At 36.9% G+C, this 21,140-nt stretch overlaps 1 protein-coding gene across 2 annotated transcripts in view; it reads right to left on the reverse strand.

Moving 5' to 3' along the window:
• Window positions 1–7,349: 7,349 nt before the first annotated feature.
• The window catches only part of LOC102853954 (cAMP-regulated phosphoprotein 19-like), a 31,423-nt gene continuing 17,632 nt past the window's right edge, over window positions 7,350–21,140 (reverse strand). For both annotated transcript variants that reach the window (XM_006898240.1, XM_006898241.1), the window contains exons 2-3: window positions 13,266–13,388; window positions 7,350–8,262 (exon numbers count right to left, since the gene is read on the reverse strand). In XM_006898240.1, coding sequence (XP_006898302.1) covers window positions 8,092–8,262; window positions 13,266–13,388 — 294 coding nt within the window. In that variant the 3' untranslated portion in view covers window positions 7,350–8,091. The remainder of the gene's footprint in view (window positions 8,263–13,265; window positions 13,389–21,140) is intronic.

Genomic DNA, 21,140 nt, shown 5'->3' on the forward strand with positions numbered 1-21,140 from the left:
TTTTTTTATTTTTTTATTATTTTATTATTTGTGTGTGTGCGGGTATCATCAAATCAGATCTGACTGGTACAGGAGGAGATTGTCCCTCCTTCCCTGGCAGAGCATCTGGTGGATTTGAACCGTGCGCCTCTGGGATTGCAGTGCAGCTTCTTGCCACTAGGCCACCAGAGCTCCCCTTCAAGTGGGATTCTTAACAGGAATGCAGGAATGATTCAAAATAAGAAAAATAATGTAATTCATCATATTATTAAAGAAAAGAAAAAGAACCACATGATGCAGAAAAGGCCTTCAGAAAAATCCAACACCCCTACCTGTTTAAAGTGCTGCTGTATAAAATTGTTGTTTGTAGGTGCTGTCAAGTCTAGTATGACTCATAGCGACCCTATGAACAAAACATCTGAACCCTAATCTATCCTGGGCCATCCTCACACTTCCTGACACACAAGAGGCCACTGTGGCAGTCACTGTGTAAATCCACCTGGTTAAAGGTCTTCCTCTCCTTCGCTGACCCTCCACCCTTTCTAGCATCATGTCCCTCTCCAAGGATTAACCCCTCCTAGCAACATGCCTCAAGTATGTGAGGAGACATCTCATCATTCTTGCCTCCAAAGAGCACTCTGGCTGCATCCTCTCCAAGACCAGTATCTCCATAGGACCCAGCTATTCAACAGCCAGAAGAGACCCCAGAGATATCAGAACAGAAATATGAATTGATAGAAATATAGACCTATGTTCAAGCAGCATTACTCATAATAGCCTTTGGTTTTGTTCATTATTGACCTGTGTACAACAATGCCTATTTGTGCTTTATTGACTGTGCAAAGGCATTTGACTGTGTATAGGATAATAACAGATTATGAGAAGACTAAGATGCCCAGACTTGTGCTCATGTGAAACTTATACCTACACCAAGCAGCTATTGTGCAAACAGCAACAAAACAGTGCAAATGGAGACTTGTACACCAATGTTCATATCAGTGTTATTCACCATAGCAAGAACACAGAAACAGCCCAAATGTCCAACCACAATAGAATGGATTGAGAAATCATGATACATTCATATAATGGAATACTAGGCAGCATGCAGGAGCAATGATTCTGTAACTTGGTAGTTAAAGAAGTGTTCACATCTTTCGTTCACAGGGTCGCTATGAGTTGTCTACGATTTGACAGCGTTAACAATAACAACGACAACATAGAGAGAGCTATGTTGGCCCAGTGGATAGGAAGTTATGCTACCAAGCCAAAGAGGGGTGATTTTAATCTGTGGCCCTCAGACCTGGTTTCAACTGTTTTTTGCCAAACATTCTTCTAAGTGGTATAGCACTGGTCTGTGCATTGCTGTACAAAGGTAACTCATGGTTGCTGTGATGCTAAACTGTGACACTGATGTGCCAAATGCGATAATGGTTACCCATGGTGGACAGTGTTTGGTGGAGCTCCCCGATTAAAACAAACTTAGAAGGAGTGGCATCCAATTCCGAAATGGCTTGCCTCTGGAAACTCTATGAACATGGAGAAACGACCAAAGTTATACAAGTGTTCAGGTCTTCATTCATGGGGTCACTACGAGTTGTCTAGGATTTGATGGCACTTCACCACCACCACAACTTGAGAGGGGCTGGAGAGCATTATGCTGAGTGAACTAAATCCCATATGGTCAAATACTGTATAAGACCATTATTGTAGAAAGAGATAACTAGTAAAATGTGTATGAGGATCAGAAGGATGAGGATGGGGGGCTACACATAGGATTGCACAATTTGATAGGTGAAAGGTGGGGTGGATTAAGGAAATGGGAAAGACTTGGTGTGAAAAACACTGTATATGAACGTTATAAATAAACCAGTATAAAGTGAAATTTTATTAAAAAAATAAAATCAGGAAAGGTGTGCATCAGGGTTGTATCTATTCATCTGTATGTTAAACAAATTATTCAGGAAGCTGCACTCTATGAAGGAGCATGTGGTATGAGGATTGGAGGAAGACTCATCAATAATTTACACAGATGACATAACCTTGCTTGTTGAACAGGACTTGACGTGCTTGCTACAGAAGATCAAAGATCAATACGGATTGTGTCTCAGGGTCAAGAAAGGAAAAATTCTTACCATTGGACTTATAGGCAAAATCATGAGAGATCGACAATGAAAATGTCAACAACTTCATCTTACTTGGATCCACGATCAATACACTTGATATCAGCAATCAGGTCATTAGAAAACATATTGCACTTAAGAAGTCTGTTGTCAGGGAACTCTCCAAATTATTGAGCAATGATGTCAGTTTGAGGACTAAGAAATGCCTGATTCAGGCCATGGTCTTTTCAATCACTTGCTATGCTGCTGAGAACTGGACAGTGAATACAGATAACAGAAGAACTGATGCTTGGAACTGTGGTAAAGGGCACTGAATATCTCATGTGGTGTTGGAGAAGAGTACTGACTATCTCATGGACTGTCAAAAGAACAAACAGCAGACCTTGGAAAAGATGCGGCCAGAGTGCTCCTTAGAGGCAAAGATGATAAAATTCCATGCCACATACTTGGGGCATGTTGCTATACGAGGCTATCAATTGGAGGACATTATTCTTGGAAAGGTGGAGGGCATAGCAAAGGAGAGGATGATCCTCAACTGGGTGGATTGACAGTGGCTGCAGCAATTGACTCAAGTGTGTCAGAGATTGTGCCACTATGGCATGGGATAGGAACAGAATTCAGATGTTTGTCATGGGGTTGCTGTTATACTCAACAGCACCTAACAACATGTACAACAAAATGATCCTGCATCATCCTCACAAAGGGTATGGTGCTTAAGCACATTGTTTCAAGACAGTTTTGATTCTTTTTGTATTGACACGATGTCTATCATGATGTCTTCCTTCAGGGTCAATGGACATCTTATTTTGTAAGTTAACTTCAATCATTAACCCATATAGGTATTCAAAATAGATGTTTTATAACCAATAGTAACTGTTAATTAAAATATTGATAGTATTTAATCATTAGACCATTTCGTATTTATAGATGAGAGTTAAGGAAGACATTAAATATTAGTGCTTTGTCCTTTTCAGACTGGCAGAAAACAGCCTACTGGCATCTCTGCCTGTGGTTTTGATGGTTTAATCAATGTATGGCTGCACTGCTCTGATAATTGCTCAAATACATATTAAGATGGCACAGGATATGACAAGCTTCAGATCTTTTGTTCAGAGTTAACGGAGTCTTACTTAACAGCATCAAACATTCATTGCAATGCTTTCGATGCAGCTTGAACTTCCTTCATCACCATTGGCTCCTGATAATATGGTACTCCCTATAAAACTTCAATGCCTACCAATAATTTTTTACAGTCATTTCATGTCCCTCCACCTTTTGATGCTTCCTGCATCATTCAAGATTTTTCACATGGCATCTCGGTATTGTAACTCAAGGATTGGATTTTTCAGTTCAACTTGAGTAACATGAGCTAGATTTTATGAAGAATGGGATGTCAGGATTGGAGGAAAACTCAACAACCTGCATTATGAGGGATGATACAACCTTGTTTGCTTAAAGCGACATGACATCTATAAAAAAAAATCCTTACACTGGGCATACAGGCAATATCACGGTAGACGAAGTAAAGACTGAAATCGTCAACAATTTTTAAGAATCTTGTTCGGATCCACAATCAATATCCTTGGTACCAGAAGCCAGATCTGATGTATATAGCATTGGTTAAGCTGGCCATTAGAGACCTCTCAAAAGTTCTGAAATACCACTGTGTCAGTTTGAAGCCTAAGGTGAACCTAATTCAAGCTGTAATCTTTTCAATCACCTGCTATGCACCTGAAAGCTGAACAATGAATGACAGAATTGATGTCTTTCAGTTGTGGTTTTGGAGAAGAGTGCTGAATATCCCATGAACAGCCAAAGGAACAAACTGGTAAGTTTTGGAGAAAGTGAAAACATAGTGCATCTTGGAAATAAAGATGTAAGCTTTGTCTCTCATATTTTGTCTGGGCATGTTGCTAGAAGAGGTTATTCCTTGGAAAGGGTTGGCATACATCTTCATTGAGACCCTTAACACAATACTGCAGCAGTGAGTTCACATTTCAAATGTGTTAAAGCACAGGATAAGACAGGATTCAGATCTGTTGTTCACAAGAGTAGCTATGAGCCATACTAAACCAGATGGTATTTAACAACAATCTCGTTATAGAAATCAAATCAAAGACACAAAACATTCTCTCTGGAGTAGTATCTGAAATAAAAAGACCACCTTTAATATACTGGAATTTAATATAACAAACAAGACAAAACTGCATATTAAATCAATCGAAATTAGGCAGATCAATTTATTTGTATGTTTCACAATTATATTCAGAAGGGATGTTTGACAAATTTCAGCATTTCTACGAACTCTATAGACATATTCAACAAAAAGGCATTACTCTTGGCCCTTTTAACACAGGTATAGTGATAGTGTCCTATTGCATCACACATGAGAGATGCAGCAACACAAATGAGGGCACCTTAAGGAAATGTTTTCTTCCAACTATTTAGCTGATAAATAACATCAACATAAAGATACATTAGTGGCTATCATGACAGTAATTTGCAGAATAAAATCCATAGGCCTACTTACTTAAAATGGAAACTAATGTAATAGCATTGAAATTAGTTGAACAGTACGAAAACTGGTGTTTTTTATCCATAGGTTAGCAATCTCAGAGTGATTTCTTTGATTCCAATTTTACATGGTGGAGACAGGAATATGGTGACGAGCTATGGGGAAAGACTGGCAGTGCAAGCTGAATTGCAGAAAACAGGCATTAGCTCAGATTACTAATAACCCAGATTAGGACAGTGTTGTAAAAAATGAAAATCATGTCTTTCATTGTGGTCTGACAGGGATGACATTAGAGACAGGTAATTAATGTATCCCAAATACCATTCAGTAAGTGTCATGAGTGGACTTAAGGAATAAACAGGGATCACAGTGAGGTAAAGTGAAGGGAAAGAAATCTGCTTGAATGTTGGGGAAATATGTAAAAGGCTACCAGAAAAAACAGCCTTAGTTGTCACTGAGAAATGCTTTTCTATCTGTCCCTGGATCAACGAACACCAAGTTTAGGAGTGAAATTTTACATTTCAACTTTAACAAAACATCACTAATTTGTATTTAGAAAGGATATATATTTGATTCAGTAAAAAGTAGAGGTATAGTTATCTCAAATTTTAAAAAGCAACTAATGCAATGTCTGAAGGACTAATAAGTAGAAGAGGCTGTGCCTGGTCTGCCTTAATAAAGTTCAGTCACGTTTTCATATCAGCAGCACAAGAGTATGCAACAACTTGTAAACATATTACAAATGTATCCTTCCCAGTTTATCCAAATAATTAACCAACCTTATTATCCCAACTTGCCAGAATTTTAACTGTTTTAATCTGATGCAGCTTTCAAAGTAGCAAATGTTTCTCAAAATTCTGTCACATTAAGAGCTACTGGGACATGAAACGAACAGGTAACTTATTTCAGATCCTAACTGATTTTCATGAATTATCTGTTTTCTCTAACTTCAGTTGATTTCAATATTTCATATGTAATAAATAGGACATTGACTATAATTAGCCATTTTTAAAACCGCAACTCTGAAATCACAGAAATGGACAATTAAGTTCATCTAATCTAAATCTTCATTCAAACAACGGTGAAGACGACTAGAATTATGTCTTCAATAAACTGAGTTTTGACACAGATTAAAAAAAAAAATTCAAAAAATTTCAACATCTCTATCCCAAGCACCAATATTGGGAGACTTAACAATTACACCTACAAATCTTTAGTGACAGCTTGTTCCCAAGAGAAAATCCTGAGATAAATGCTGTGTCTTTACAGAAGGCAGGTTGGTTTAATGAGGAAAACTTTACTAGAAAAGACAATCAACAGTATTTTACTTTGGGCACTTACTCGGCATTTCACAGATCCTCAACAAGTTTTGAGGTAGGTTAAGTATTAGCACTGTATGTTACAAACAAAAACTTGGACAAAAGCTGGCTCTCTATCACTTGTCTTGGAACACTACAGTCCGGTAGAGACTACAGTCTCTCTTTTAGATTCATCTTCCTAGATGAGAGAGCTTCATGGAAATAACTTGCCAAGAAATTAATAATAATAAAAAATGACTAGAAATTTTCATTTTATATTGCTTTTTTTTTTAAAGTCAGTCCTACACGGAATAACCTACTTACTCTGATTATTTTTATATAGAACATTTTTAAAACGACAAATGAGCAGATTTTATTATTTTTTCTGTGTTAGGAGAAAAGGAAAACTTGGTGAGATTTGCTCGGGCAGGCTTTAAATGTAGGCACTATGCATCATCTAGAAATGGTTTACTATCATATTAAGACAAAGATGATGGAAAATTTAGTACATTAGGCTACTAATGTTCATTATTATGTGACAGCATTAAGACACAGAAAGAATTCAAACAGCAGTTTATTCCAACTTAAAGGCTCTTAATTAGAATTCTTATCAGCCAAATCAACTATAACTAAAATGAATTATCTTCCTTGAAGTAACATCTATAGAAGTATAACTGATTAAAATTTTTTAGCATACCCCAACTTTTCATGTAAATTACTCTAATTGTAGCATAATGCTTAAGTTTACAAGAAATCAGCTCATCTTCATATAGACTCTGTGTCAGTCTTCTCAAGGAAATGATAAAGTTCCTTTTATTTAAACAATTGTGAAATATTACTACTATAGGATTAAGAATGATTCTTAAGAACTAGGAAATTAACATTATTGTGCTATATACTACAGCATTCAGTAGAGCAAATTTCCAAAAGTAAATATACAAACACCTATGCTTCAATTCAGATTTAATAGCCCAATTCCATATTAATCAAAGAAATAAAAGCAAAAATAAAAAGAGGGTGTGTGTGGGACCCACAAAGGTGAGGATAGAGTATTGAAGTCTTTTATTCTAGCATCCCCAAGTTGAAAAGTTGTGGAAGTAAAAAGTTTCTACATTTCAAAAGTTTATATAAATTATATGAACTGCAATCTTCCTAAAAGTCAGGATGAAATGTTCTGCATAGGACAAAAGATATGCCTAAGCAACATATCATATTTGCACAAGGCCACTGAATGTCATAGATATTAGTAGCAAATGAAAAAAGCTCAAGTCTATGGCAGAGTGAGTGAGATTTCAGAGTTTGGTATTCTGTTAAGCCCTAGATTGTAAATGACATACAAAAACTCTAATGAAAGGCGTTTTGTGTAGGAACTCTTGTGCTTCTGCTTGGCACATCATCTACTTTTTAATATGCGAAATTAATAATACAGACATTTGTGAGGTTGTGCAAAACGACTGTATTTACAAAAATGGCACAAAAGTGATTTCAACAGTCAATGCACATGCACACTTCATCCACATCAACAACTAAAGGTATTCTAACACTATAGAACTGAGTAAGAACACTAGCTGCAACAGTAGCTACTAAGCACAAGTCACATCAGATACAGAATGGGCAAATATTGCCCAAGTAAATTTCTATTGTTAAAGCTGAAACAGTTATTTAAGGCCATTCAAGTTCAAGCAAAGAGATACAAATATTTCAGAGCCCCATCCATTTGTTTGTGTTTGAATTAGGTGACCTTTCTCCTAACTTGTGGTCTTAAACTTCTGTTTTACAAAGTCCAAAAGGAAAATACATAGAATTTAATACAATATAGGTTGTATTAATAAGAGTAACATACAAAGTTATAATCAATATGAAGTAAGGAAAGTCAAAACATTAAAACTGTAAAACTTGCTTGTTACTTGTTAGAATCAGTCCTACTCTATAAGTCAGATAATATATACATTATGTTTCAAGTAGATTACTTTACGTTGCTCTAACATGTCCTTTTCATCAGTGCACTGTTAAACTAATAAAAAAATCTATATATTCCCTTACAATTAGCAGCACACACATACACATAAAAAGCTGTCTCAAATGACTTGGTGAGTTGAAAGAAAAAAAATAAAAGGTGAGAAGTAACATAAGAAGAAATAATGAGAACTAGAAGATTCATGCAGTTCAGATCTTTTCATCAGCCAGCCAGCTTGCTAGCAACGAGGGATGGTTTCCGTTGAGGAAGGTCCTGTGGAGTGGGAATGTGATCACCAGTGACCTCCGTCTTATCCGGCACTGCTGTAGGAAGTTGCTTGTTCTTCATTTTTGCTTTAGCCATGTTGTAATCCCCAGAATCAAAATATTTTTGCTATAAGAAAAAATGGTAAAAAAAATCAAATCAGACTGGATTTAAAAGCTTTTATACGCAGATAACAATGATTTAAGATGTAGATGCAACTCTAAATAGCTTGTATAAAATAATCTTGTCTAAAAATATCTTAAACAAAAATGCCAAATAAAATAACTGTCCCTATAGTGAGTTCCAACATAATTAAAAACTGAGAAGGCAGGCCCTTTTTAGCACTCCACATCAACCTCTGCATCAACCTACATGAGAAGAAACTGTCCCATAATTAAAAACTGAGAAGGCAGGCCCTTTTTAGCACTCCACATCAACTTCTGCATCAACCTACATGAGAAGAAACTGTCCTGGACTAAGAAGTGACATTTACACTTGTCGAGCAATCAGGCTAAAATTCTTGCTTAAATTATTTTGAACATAAGGACAAGTAATTCATCAATTTGCATTTAGAATGAGCCACTTATCCTCACTTAACATAACAGTTATCTAAAATTATTAAGTTACCTAATAAAAGTAGTAGCCCAATAATTAAAACTTATTTATAGTGCGTTACTCTGTGATCTAATATAAGTATTTCTGTAAGAATTTAAATCTTACTACTTTCAACTACTGTAGTTCACAGAAATCAAAGCTAAAGTTAAATATAAATGTTAAGAGTAAACAGAATAAACGTCTCACCAGAAATTATCACTTACAATGCACAACCCTGCGTGGTCTCTATTTTTCACAGGAAAAACAGGGATTATTAGCCCTTATTTCAACTGAGAGATGGTCACTATACCCATTATCACTAAAATATGACTTGTGATAAAAGCTACAAAAAAACCTTAATATGGCTAATTAATTACCTATTCTAGAATCTATAATCAGACTAATTTGTGTGCCTTCTGACTTAACACCTATTATTGCTTAGTCCACATTTACTGAGTACCTGCTAATGGACAAGAACTGTGTGATAGGCATTATGTGACAACTGGAGAGAGAGAGAAAAAGACATTCATCAAGTAAATAAATTATGATTGTAGTTTACATACACAGTGCTAAGTATATAAGACAGCATTGACTGTGCCATCCTTGCCAATTACTTGCTATGCACCAGAGAGCTGGACCAAGGATGACAAAAGAATTGATCCCTTTGAGTTTGTGATGCTGGAGAAGAGTGCTGAACATACACTATGGACTGCAAAGAGAATTAAAAGGTCTGTTCTAAAGAGGGCGAAACCAGGCTGCTCCTTAAAGGCAAGGATTTTGAGACTCTCTTTCACATACTTTGGGCATGTAGCCAGGAGGGACCAGTCCTTGGAGCTGAGGGACAGCACCTGAGATAAGGAAAACTCCAGATAAGATGAACTGATGCAATTAAGTGGGGTAATGAAAGGAGGTGTGTCAGAGACAGTGAGACTGGCTCAGGAAAGAGCAAGGTTCACAGTTATTGTGCACAGGGTCACTATGAGTTATAATAGACTTGACGGCACATAACATATATACAATGGATGAGACTTGAGTTAGGCAAGTGAAGAATAACCTAGGTATGAGTGGACAATGAGTGGACACTGAGTGAAAGAGAAAAAACACATAATGAAACTGAGGAGGACCTGAAGCACTTGCTGTGGAAGGTCAGGGACTGTAGTCTTCAGTATGGATTGAGACTCAATATCAAGAAAACAAAGATTCTCATCACTGGACAGATTGGCAGCATCATAATGGATGATGAAGAGATTGAGATTGTTCACAGCTTTAGTTTGCTTGGCCACAGTCAACACTCTTGGCAACAGCAGCCAGGAAATTAAAAGACTTATTGCGATGGGGAAGTCTGTGGTTAGAGACCTCTCTAAAGTGCTAAAGTGCAAGGAGTTCAGTCTGGAGACTAAGGTGTGTCTGATACATGTCTTTGCAATCACTTGCTATGCATCAGAGAGCTGGATAATGACTAGTGATGACAGAGGGAAAATTGATGCCTTTGAGATGTGGTGCTGGAGAAGAGAACTGAGTAACCATGGAGGAAAACAAACAGGTTTGTCTTAGAGAGAGTGAAGCCGGGCTGCTCCTTGGAGGCAAGGATTCTGAAGCTTCATCTGACATACTCTGGGTATGCTGCAAGGAGGGACCAGTCTTTGGAGAAGGACATCATGCTTGGGAGGGTGGAGGGACAGTGTAGGAGAGGAGGATCTTTGATGAGATGGATTGATTCAGTGACTGGGGTCATGACGGTATGAGCGTCGGAGATGGTGAGATTGGCACAGGATAGGGCTGAGTTTAGGGCTGTTGTACACAGGGTTGCTGTGAGTCATAGGCAACTTGATGGCACATAACAACAAAAACAATAACTGTCTGGGATTTTAGAGACATCTCACATAGTAATTCACACTTCACAGCTTAGTAAGATTGTGAGTGGCTGCCTTCCTCAAGGACTTACCTGGTCAAAAGCCAGGGGTTTAAGGGCAGAAATGGCTTTTCCCTGTGAGTGTATGTATGTATGTATCTCTGTGTGTGTGTGTGTGAGAGAGAGACAGACAGACATAGGAAACAGTAACAAGGAAATGGAACTAGGTACTTCGGAGGTTTGCTGTAGCTTCCATTCCTGCATTATGTTAAAATGTGATAGGGACGGGAGTGAATAAATACAAGTAGAGAACTTACTATGAGGTTTAGTAGCTTCTAGAGGAAAGCACAAAAAGCCTGCCGAATTTCTGAGTCAGAAACACAAAGGGATATATTAATATACTGTGCACATTTTAGGAAGAATTTTCCCAAGCTAGTGTTTGGGATTTTGTTGTTTTTAAACTGGTACTTTTAGTAAGTGAAAATTCATCTTAAGGGATTACCATTAAACTGTGGTTAGGTTACCATACTTGTGGAGAAGTTCTCAAATGCATTTAGTGTGGCTAGAAAGAAAACTAAAATCAATGGTTAACAATTAAGGCTACCCTAAGAAAAAACCAAGCAACTGAAAAATGCAGCATTTCACTTACAGTCAGCAAAGATGCAAGAAAGATGCCAAAGACAGAGATAAAATTGGAACCTCCATTTTCTTGAGAAAACAGATTTATAAAAAAATCTCAAATAGATGTCAATTCATGACACTCAATATGAGCATTAGTAAGTACAATAAAGCAGCACAGAACTTTAGAAATATCTAGCCCAGCCTTGTTAAATGAAGAACAAACTGCTCAAAGATGGTATGGCAATTTTTGAGGTTTGCTAATTATCAATTTCACCGAAAAACTGAAATCCAGGACCTTGTGAACCAGACTCTTAACAGCTCAAAAATTTGTGTGTCTAATTCTGTATAACTGAGTCAAATGGCATGTGCTTCTTTTTCAACAGCTTGAATCTACAACCCAAAGATAAAATGAAAGTCAGTCTTGAAGATACTTAACAAGTCATTAATGGTTATAAGCTAGAGGAAAATTAAAAAACAATGTAAGTGTTTTACCCAGCATACATAGCCTTGAGATAAGTGGGGTTCTCTTACTTCTTAAACACAAGTGATCAAATAAATCCCAAATCCAAGTTTTTAATAGAGAAGATTATGTAATTTGTTTCATAACTTAAAAACTTACCATATGGAACAGTTTGTAATTAAACTCTGCATATACATTGCTACATTTAAAATGAATGGTTTCTATTCTTTTTCTATGTATTCCCTATATTTATGATTTTTATGGTTTTAATTGACAACATAATCTATTTTGTTGATTTATCACATTTAACCATTTCTCTGCTGGTTAGTGGTACTGCTCTTAAACAGCGTTAAAGCTTCAAATCTTAAAAATCTTCTATCACACTGAATTATGCTTAGATTATTTCATAAAAAATTGTTCAAAGAATGTGAACATTTTAATAAATCCTCTCCCTTCCAAAACGAGAGTAATGCTCTTAAATGCTAAACATAGTAAACCTCAATCTTACCAGTATTCTTTTAAGTATTTTTCTGATTTTGTTGATTACATGTATACTATGATCTGTTTTTATGTACTATAAATATTAACTATCTTAATTGCATCTCATGATAGTGTTTTTATTTTTATTCATTTTATAGAATTCTTCCTTATCACTTCATTTCAAAGCTGGGAATACTAATTTTTTTCATGTAAAAGTATCTATTTTCTGCCACTTTAAAAATTTATAAAAAATTTTAAACAATAAATTTAGTATGTTCCCATGTATACACAACACACGCACACACACAATGACATGTACACTTCTGTAAATAAGAAGAGACAGTATATTGAAAACAGTTATTTAAGGAGAAATAAGATTTGGCATTGATTCAACAAACAGTTCTCTTCCATAAACATTATTTTATTCTTCTCTGTTCCATGTATAGTAGGAAGAGGTAAAAAAACAAACCACAAACAAAAAAACACAAAACCCAAAAAACAAAATTCAGCACTAGTTTAATTCAGATCTCACTGCTGAGACATAATGGTTTATACCTCACAAAGCATAAGTTAAAAAAATGTTTTCAGTAATTTGAACTGCTACTCACAATGTAGTATTAACAATGACATTGTGAAATGTGGTATTATGGAAAGTGAGTGGGCTGTGCTTTCATAAGTGATCATTTTATCCAAATAATGATTTTAAATATTTGGATGTTAAGTAAGCATCACTTGTAAAGGAATTGGGAAAAAAATTTTAAATGTGAGCAGGAAGAATAACAAGTAGCTGCTTTTGAAGAGAAAGGAGAATGGGATTTTTATATACACATAGCTAACTTTCAACTACATCTATATCATCGTTCTTACAAAGATAAAATTGAAATAAATATTGTGAATTACTAACATTAAATGTGGATGATGGGTACAAAAGTTGTCACAGTCATCTGTAATTTTCTGTTTGAAAAAATTTATAGCTTTTAGATGTTAAGGTATTGATTCATATATGCATTTATAAACAAATAGTTTGAAGTACTGGGGGGGAAAAAAGCACTATTATACATGTATACACATATCAGCTCAGAATTTACAGGGCGTAAGCATTTAAGCTTACACATAAGAACTTACCCCTTTCTGTAGTCGTTTCCTTAAGAAATCTGAACCTCCAGGCTTTTGTCCCAGATGAGGATACCTTGCTTTTAATTTCGCTTCTTCAGCTTTCTCTGGACTAATCACTTTATCTTCCATTTCCTGAAATAATTTTAAAGAAATTATCTCTCTGTGACAACTCTTACTTAAAGTAATTCACCTTTAATATCTGGATATTACAACTGTCCAATGCCAAACAATAAAGAATCTGACTCAGAAATGAAGGCACAGAGGCTTTTTAAAACATCTCTATCTTGTTTTTCAAAATCCATGTGATAGCTCTATTATAGCTGTGATGCAGTGTTAACACCCCACACACTAGATAAAAATATCACGACAGCTCAGCTCTGAAATTTTGCTTGCCGTTACTTTCTAGTCATGTATAAAACATTTAGTTAGTCACCTTCTATGGAACTCACCAGCTCTTGTCTATAATTAGATAATCCTAATACTGTTCATTAAAAAACAAAAGCCCTTTTGATCTGTTTTCCCAAACTCATTTGAAGTTCCTTAGAGTCCTTACTAGAAATTATTGGCAGCCTACTTAACAGAATTTTCCCTGAATAAATTGAGAACAGTTTGATTTTTGAAGAGATCATATAATCTTTGTGTATATGTGTGTGTGTGTATACATACATATACACATATTGTCTAATTTCTATCAATGTATTTAATGACAAAATGTATTAAAGAACTCATTCTGGAAAGTATCAAAACCCAAGAGACCCAAGAAATGTCAGTATTTTCACCTTATTCTCTTTTAATATTAGTCTTGATAAAGTCTACCTTCTTTCCAAGGGTCCTATTTTGCCAGACCATTCTTAATGTCTAGCATGGCAGAACAACAAATCAAAAGCTAAGCCACCCTGAGACAGGGAGGCTGAGTCCTCTTTCTAGCTAACTTCACATTTCTATATCAATTCAAAGTCTTAGACTTCTAAACATAACTCTTCCAGGTTATAAGACTAGTGGGAAAGCTGAACCCATAAACATCAATCTAGAGTTCCTCCATAGCAAGCAGTGCATTTATCAATCTGGGAATTTAAGAAATAACTTCATCCAACTTTTGTATATGTTGTATTTTTATGTATCATTCAGTGAGTTTTTAGAGGTGATAAACTGCATAGGAGACTGCCAATCTTTTTCCCCTGGAGCAGCTGTTAAGATTTGAACCACATGTCTTTGAGTCGGCAGTGCAGCTCCACCAGAGCTCTATGACTCACACTGACTCTATACACATCTGAACCTGACCCAGTCCTGAGCCATCTTCATGATCTTTGACATTCTTGAGCCCAGTTATAGTCACTGAGTCAATCCATGTGGCTGAGATCTTCCTCTTTCCAATTCTCCACCTTTCCCAACATATTCTTTTCCAAGGACTGACCTCTCCTGAAATATGCCAAGGTATGTGAGATCAAGTTTCATCATCCTTGCCTCTAAAGAGCATATATATTAGTTGCACTTCTCCCAATATACATTTGTTTGTTCTTTTGGCAATTTATAGGATACTCAGTATGCCTCTCCAACACTGTAACTCAGAGGCCTCGATTCTTCTGCCATTCTTATTCACTGTTAAGCTTTCACATGCACAGGAAGTAAACGGAAAGATCATGGCTTGCACAGGTACACCTTAGTCTTTTAAACTGACATCACTGGTCTTTAGCACTTTGGAGAGGTCCTTGACAGAAGATTTCCCCAATACTATATATCTTGATTTCTTGACTGCTGGTACCATGGGAGTTGGTTGTGTAGATCCAAGTAAGATAAAATAGTTTGTCAATTTTAATCTTTTCTCCTTCTATCATGATGTTGCCCATCAGTCCAGTTTTTTCCCTGATGTTGAGATGTAATTCATATTGAAGGCTATATTCTTTAACATTCTGTAGCAACCATCTCACGTCCTCCTCACTTTTTGTCATCTGTATAATGCATTCTTCTTCATGTAGTCCAGCTTTTTCAATTATGTGCTTAGCAATCAGACTGAATAGATATAATAGGAGAAAGGATACAAACCTGACACACACCTTTCCTGATTTTAAACCTCAAAGTGTTCCCTTGCTCTGTTTGGACACCACCTTCTTGGCTAGGTATAGGTTTCACATGAACACAATCAAGTGTCCTGGAATTCTAATTTTTCTCAGTGTAATTAATAATATGTTATGATCTACACAACCAAATGCTTTTGTATAGTAGTGTTTTGTAATAAATACTTTTGTTAATCTTTCCCCTCAAAAATTAATCAATCATGTATATTTTAGAATCAATCACATGTATGGTCAGCTTTTCCTTCATTTACAACAGGTTCCTTGTGTGTTGATATCTTCTCATTTTTATTCTTTATGTAAGATTCTGAAAATAAACAAGCTGTCAAATAAAGCTGCTATTGTCTCTTTTAGGTTGTATTCTCCCTTTCTGCTTTGTACTTTCCTTCAAATATGCTTGCTGCAATGTTGATTTTTACTCTTTACAATGGTCACATCATTAGAACTTTTGCCTTACTTAGTAACTTTAGAAATTAAACCTTATATAAGATATTCACAAGAGCTGGAAAAAGAAAGTAAAAGTTACCAGTTCAGTAAGGAAAGACAGCTGAATCACTGGGTAGCTTCTTTTCTGTGACTAACCTTCACAGGTGGCAAAAAGGTTCCCACTGCCACAGTGGATGATTTGAAGGAAGGCCTTATCTATGTCTCTTTGTGTGGTTGTTTTTAAAATTCTATCACCTAAAATGACTTTAATCTGACTGCAGTCCTCAGAATCTGCACTTTCAACTCAAGGGGTGTTAAAGAGTCTTGTTGGGATAGTGGTTAAAGCCCATGGCTGCTAACTGAAAGGTCAGCGGTTGACCCACCAGTCATCCTTCAGAAGAAAAATGTGGCAGTGTTTCTATAAGATTATAGCCTTGTAATGCCTTTGAACCACTTCTAGGGTTCTACAAGGTCACAGAATGATGCTTAAAGGTAAGGACAGTGAAACTTCGTCTCACTTATTTTGAGCATATTTTAAGGAGGAACCAGTCTTTGACAAGAGACATCATCCAGGGAAAGATAAAGGGTCAGTGAAAAAGAGGAAAACCCTCAATGGAACATACTGACACAGTGACTATCACAATGAACTTTAGCACGACAGAGATCACAAGAATGGTACAGGACAGAGCAAGGTTCAGATCTGTTGTTCACAGAGTCACCATGAGTCAGTCATAGCTGACCTGAAGGCATCTAAAACTAAAAATGTCAGAATCAACGAACTCACTGGCAGTGGAGGTTTTTGCTCTTCTCTTTTAAGGGGCCCTGGTGACACAGCTAATAATCAAAATGTGGGCAGTTCAACTATGATTCCCTGGAAAGAGGTCATCTGTTCCAGTAAAGATTCCAGTCTTAGAAATCTTACAGAATAGCCATACTGTCTTTTAGGGTTGCTATGAGTGAAAGTTTAACTAAAGCATACAATGAAATCCTAGGTCCCTACATGGCATAAATTGTTTCTGCCAAGAGCTACCATTAACCATAACCAAGAGGTTAGCAGTTTAAATCCAACCAGAGGCACCAGGGAAGCCTGGAAATCTACTTCTGTAATATTATAGCCACTGAAAACTCTATGGAGAGGGAGCTCTGGTGGCCTAGTGGCAAGAAGCTGCACTGCAATCCCAGAGGTATGCAGTTCAAATCCACCAGATGTTCTGCTGTAGAAGGAGGGGCAATCTTGTCCTGTACTAGTCAGATCCGATTTGACGGTACACACTCACAAACAAAAGAATTAAACACACACACACACATCACCCCCTAAAAAAATAAAATAAAAAAAAAAATCAACTCTATGGAGAAAAGTTCTACTTTGACATGCAGGAGGTTTTAAGTTTTCATTTGGGTTTTATAAGTGAAAAGTTTTCAAATCATAATCATTCATATACTTTTTGTAACACCATGAATTGATGGAATACCAATTGACATATTTCAAAAAACAGACGCTGCCCTGGATGTGCTCACCAAATTGTGCCACGAGATCTGGAAGATAAGGGATTTATATTTGTTCCCATTCTAAAGAAAGGTGACCTGAAGGAATGTGGAAACAATATCACTGATATCACATGCAAGCAAGATTCTGCTGAAGATTACCTACAAATGACTGGAACAGAACAGAGAGAACTGTCTAAAGTGCAGGCTGGGTTTAGAAGAGGTCTTGGTACTAGGAATATTACAGCTAATGTTAGATGGATCTTGGCTGAAAGTGGAGAGTACCAGTGGAATGTCTCTCTGTGCTTCATTGACCATGCAAAGGTTTTTGACTGTGTGGATCACAACTATGGCTGACTCTGAGAAGAATGGGAATCCCAGAACATTTGATTGTGCTAATGTGCAAAACCTATACTTGAACCAAGAGGCAGTGGTCAGAACAGAGCAAGGAGACACCACATGGTTCAAAATCAAGGGGGTCCGTCAGGGATGTATTCTGTCTCCATACCTTTTCAATCTGTATGCAGAACAGATCAAACGAGATGCTGGACTGTACGAGGAGGAATGAGGCATCAGGATTAGCGGAATATTTATCAAAAACCTGTGTTACGCAGATAACACAACCCTGCTTGCTGAAACTGAGGAGGACCTGAAGCGCTTGCTGCAGAAGGTCAAGGACTGCAGCCTTCAGTATGGACTGATGCTCAACATCAAGAAAACAAAGATTTTCACCACTGGGTCAACTGGCAGCATCAGTATGGATGGTGACGAGATTGAGGTAGTTAAGAGTTTTAGTTTACTTGGTTCCATAGTCAAGACTGTTGGTAACAGCAGCCAGGAAATCAGGAGACAAATTGCATTGGGAAAGTCAGCTGTGAGAGACCTCTCAATAGTACTGAAGAGCACCAATGTCAGGCTAGAGACTAAGGTGCACCTGATCCGAGCTATAGTCTTCATAATTGTATGCTATGCATTGGAGAATTGGGCAGTGACTAGGGATGACAGAAAGAGAATCAACGCCTTTGAGTGTGGTGTTGGAGAAGAGTGCTGAATATACCATGGACTGCTAGGAGAACAAACAGGTTTGTCCTGGAGAGGGTAAAGCCAGAATGTTCCTTGAAATCAAGAATTCTAAAGCTTTGTCTGATATACTTTGGGCATGTTGCGAGGGACTGGTCCTTGGAGAGGGACATCATGTTTGGGAGAGTGGAGGGATGGCACGGGAGAGGAAGATCCTCGATGAGATGGATCAATTCTGTGATTAGGGTGGTAGGAGTAAATGTATCGGAGATGGTAGGGTTGGCACAGGACAGAGCAGGGTTTAGGGCTCTTGTACATAGGATTGCTATGAGTTGCAAGCGACTTGACGGCACATAACAACAACAATGAAAGAAAATACATTCTGTGTTTGCTTCTATGGGTACCATATTTATCTGTCAGTTTGCAGGCAGGCAACCTCTATGTTGCTGCCTATTTTATAGTTTGTATATGCTTACTTGTTTATATAATTTGCTCTTGTATATACAGCATTTGTCCTGTCAGTGTGCTTGCTATATTAAGGTAACCTACAGGTGGCTGTGATGGTGGACATCATACTATGGGATTTCAAATACCTGAAGGGTCATCTGTGGTGAAGAGATTTCAGTGAACTTCCAGACTAAGACTAAAAAGTAGAATTAGCTTGGCACTTCTGTAATAACAGACCTTCGAAAAAGATGCATACTGTTAGATGTAGAGCCCTCAGACTGGAAAACTAAAGAACAAATAAAAAGCAGCAAATAGCTATTTATAACTGGAACATGGAATGTAGAAAGTACAAATTCAGGAAAATTAAGAGTTACAAAAAAAAAAAAGGAAAGAAACAGAATGCATTAAAATCAACATCCTAGGCATTAATGAGCTGAGAGGGACAGACTGGTACGGACCACTTTGAATCAGACAATTTTATGATCTCTTATGACAAACTGAGGAGGACTGGTGTTGCCTTTAGAGCCAAAAAGATGATTTCAATATTTATCCTGAAGTACAATGCTGTGAAAAAGTATTATCCATATAAAGATAAGGGAGAGCTGTTAATATAGTTGTAATAAAAATATATATACTAACCACTTAAAGTTAATGATGAAGAAATTGAGAACTTCTACCAACTCTAACAGTTTGAAATAGACTGAATATGCCATCAAGATGCATTAATAATACTTAGTGACTAGAATACAACAAAAGTTGGAACAAAGAAGAACTGGTAGTTGGAAAATACAGACATGGTGAAAGAAATGAAGCTGGAGATTGCATGATCTGAATTTTGTACAATCAATGATTTATTCATCGCAAATGCCTTTTAAAAAAACCATAAATGGAGACTACAGACATGACCTCAACTGATTAAGACTACACCGGAATCAGATTGACAACTTTTGTTACGGGAAGCCAGACTTTATACCAAATATTATATGAAAATCCTTGTTCAGGAATTGAAGGAATTAGATTTATAAGTTAGGATTTCTATTGTGGCAGATCATAGAAAATGAGCTGTTTGTTCCTTGCAGACAGGAGACAGCAAGGGGCCCCCTACAGAGGGAGTTCACCCTGAGGCATCAAGGCAATCCTTAAGGGTAAACCAAATTCTTGCATTTGTGAACCCCTCTCTCCTGGGTCAAGCAGAAGGTTTTCAATAGAAAGAGCTTGGCTTCATTTGCATTGAATTCTCTTTGTGATTTACTTCCAGATAATTTTCAATAAAAATACAGAGAAGCTTGGCTTGGGGTCTTCAGTCCAGAACTGCTGGCCCCCTGTTTTATGCTCTCTGCTATATCTCATTCCTGGCTGTTTGTCTCATTATTAAAAATTATAAAATTATTCCATTCTTTGAGACCCTTGGTCTGCAAAATTTTGTAAAAAAATTCAATAGAGTAGTTCAATATCAAGAGTCAAAACAAGGCTTACTGTGGGAAAAAATCATCAATTACTCATGTACAAGTACAAAGTGAAGGAGAAGAAAATGACAACAAGTTCCTAAGAACCAAAATATAATCTTGATTTTACCCCTTTTGAATTTAAAAACTAACTCAAGAAAAGATTTGCAGCACTGAACACTAATGACTGAAGAGTTGATGAGCCATGAGATGACATCAAGGATTATCATCCATGAAGAAAGCAACTATTAGAAAAATAGGGAGAAAGAAAAGAGCAAAACAGCAGAAGAGAGTGAGAACTGTGCTAATGTAGATAGGCCAAAACCAAGCGAAGAGATGCTGAAGTAAGAGAGTTGAACAGATGATAGCTGAATCAGGCAGTTCATTAAGACAAAGTATTACAATGAAACACGGAAAAATTGGAGTTATAAAATCAAAAGGGAAGAACTCACACTAGGTATATCTCAAATTGAAAGGGGGGGTGAGGCTTCAGTTGCATGACCAATGCTGGAAACATCAAAAGAAGATGGAAGGAACACAGAGTCACCACACCAGAAAGAATTGGCTGACACAGAATGATTTCAAAAAGCACTGCAGGCAATGGCAAAAATAATGGCTCCAAGAATTGACAGGATACAAAGTGGGATACCTCAACCAACAGATGCAGCCCTGAACATGCTCACTAGTCTATGCTAAGACATTTAGAAAATAAACAACCTGTCCAACTGACTGAAAGTAATCCCTATTGTTATTGACTGCTGTCGAACCGAGCACAATTCATAGCAACCCTATGAACAAAGGACCTGAAGCCTTTCTATTACTATCGTTTTTCTAAGTTTTAATAGAGTTTTCAGAGGCATGTTGTTTACAAAGTGGATGCCACTCCTGCTTCCAAACCTATCTTAAACTGGAGGAGCTCCACCAAACAGTCCACCACGGGTACCGGTTATGCCATTTTGACACCCCGATGGCACAAGGTTCAGCATCAC

Source organism: Elephantulus edwardii, unplaced genomic scaffold (genome assembly GCF_000299155.1).
Source record: "Elephantulus edwardii isolate Elephantulus edwardi_28Jun2011 unplaced genomic scaffold, EleEdw1.0 scaffold00225, whole genome shotgun sequence".
NCBI classification, from domain to species: domain Eukaryota; kingdom Metazoa; phylum Chordata; class Mammalia; order Macroscelidea; family Macroscelididae; genus Elephantulus; species Elephantulus edwardii.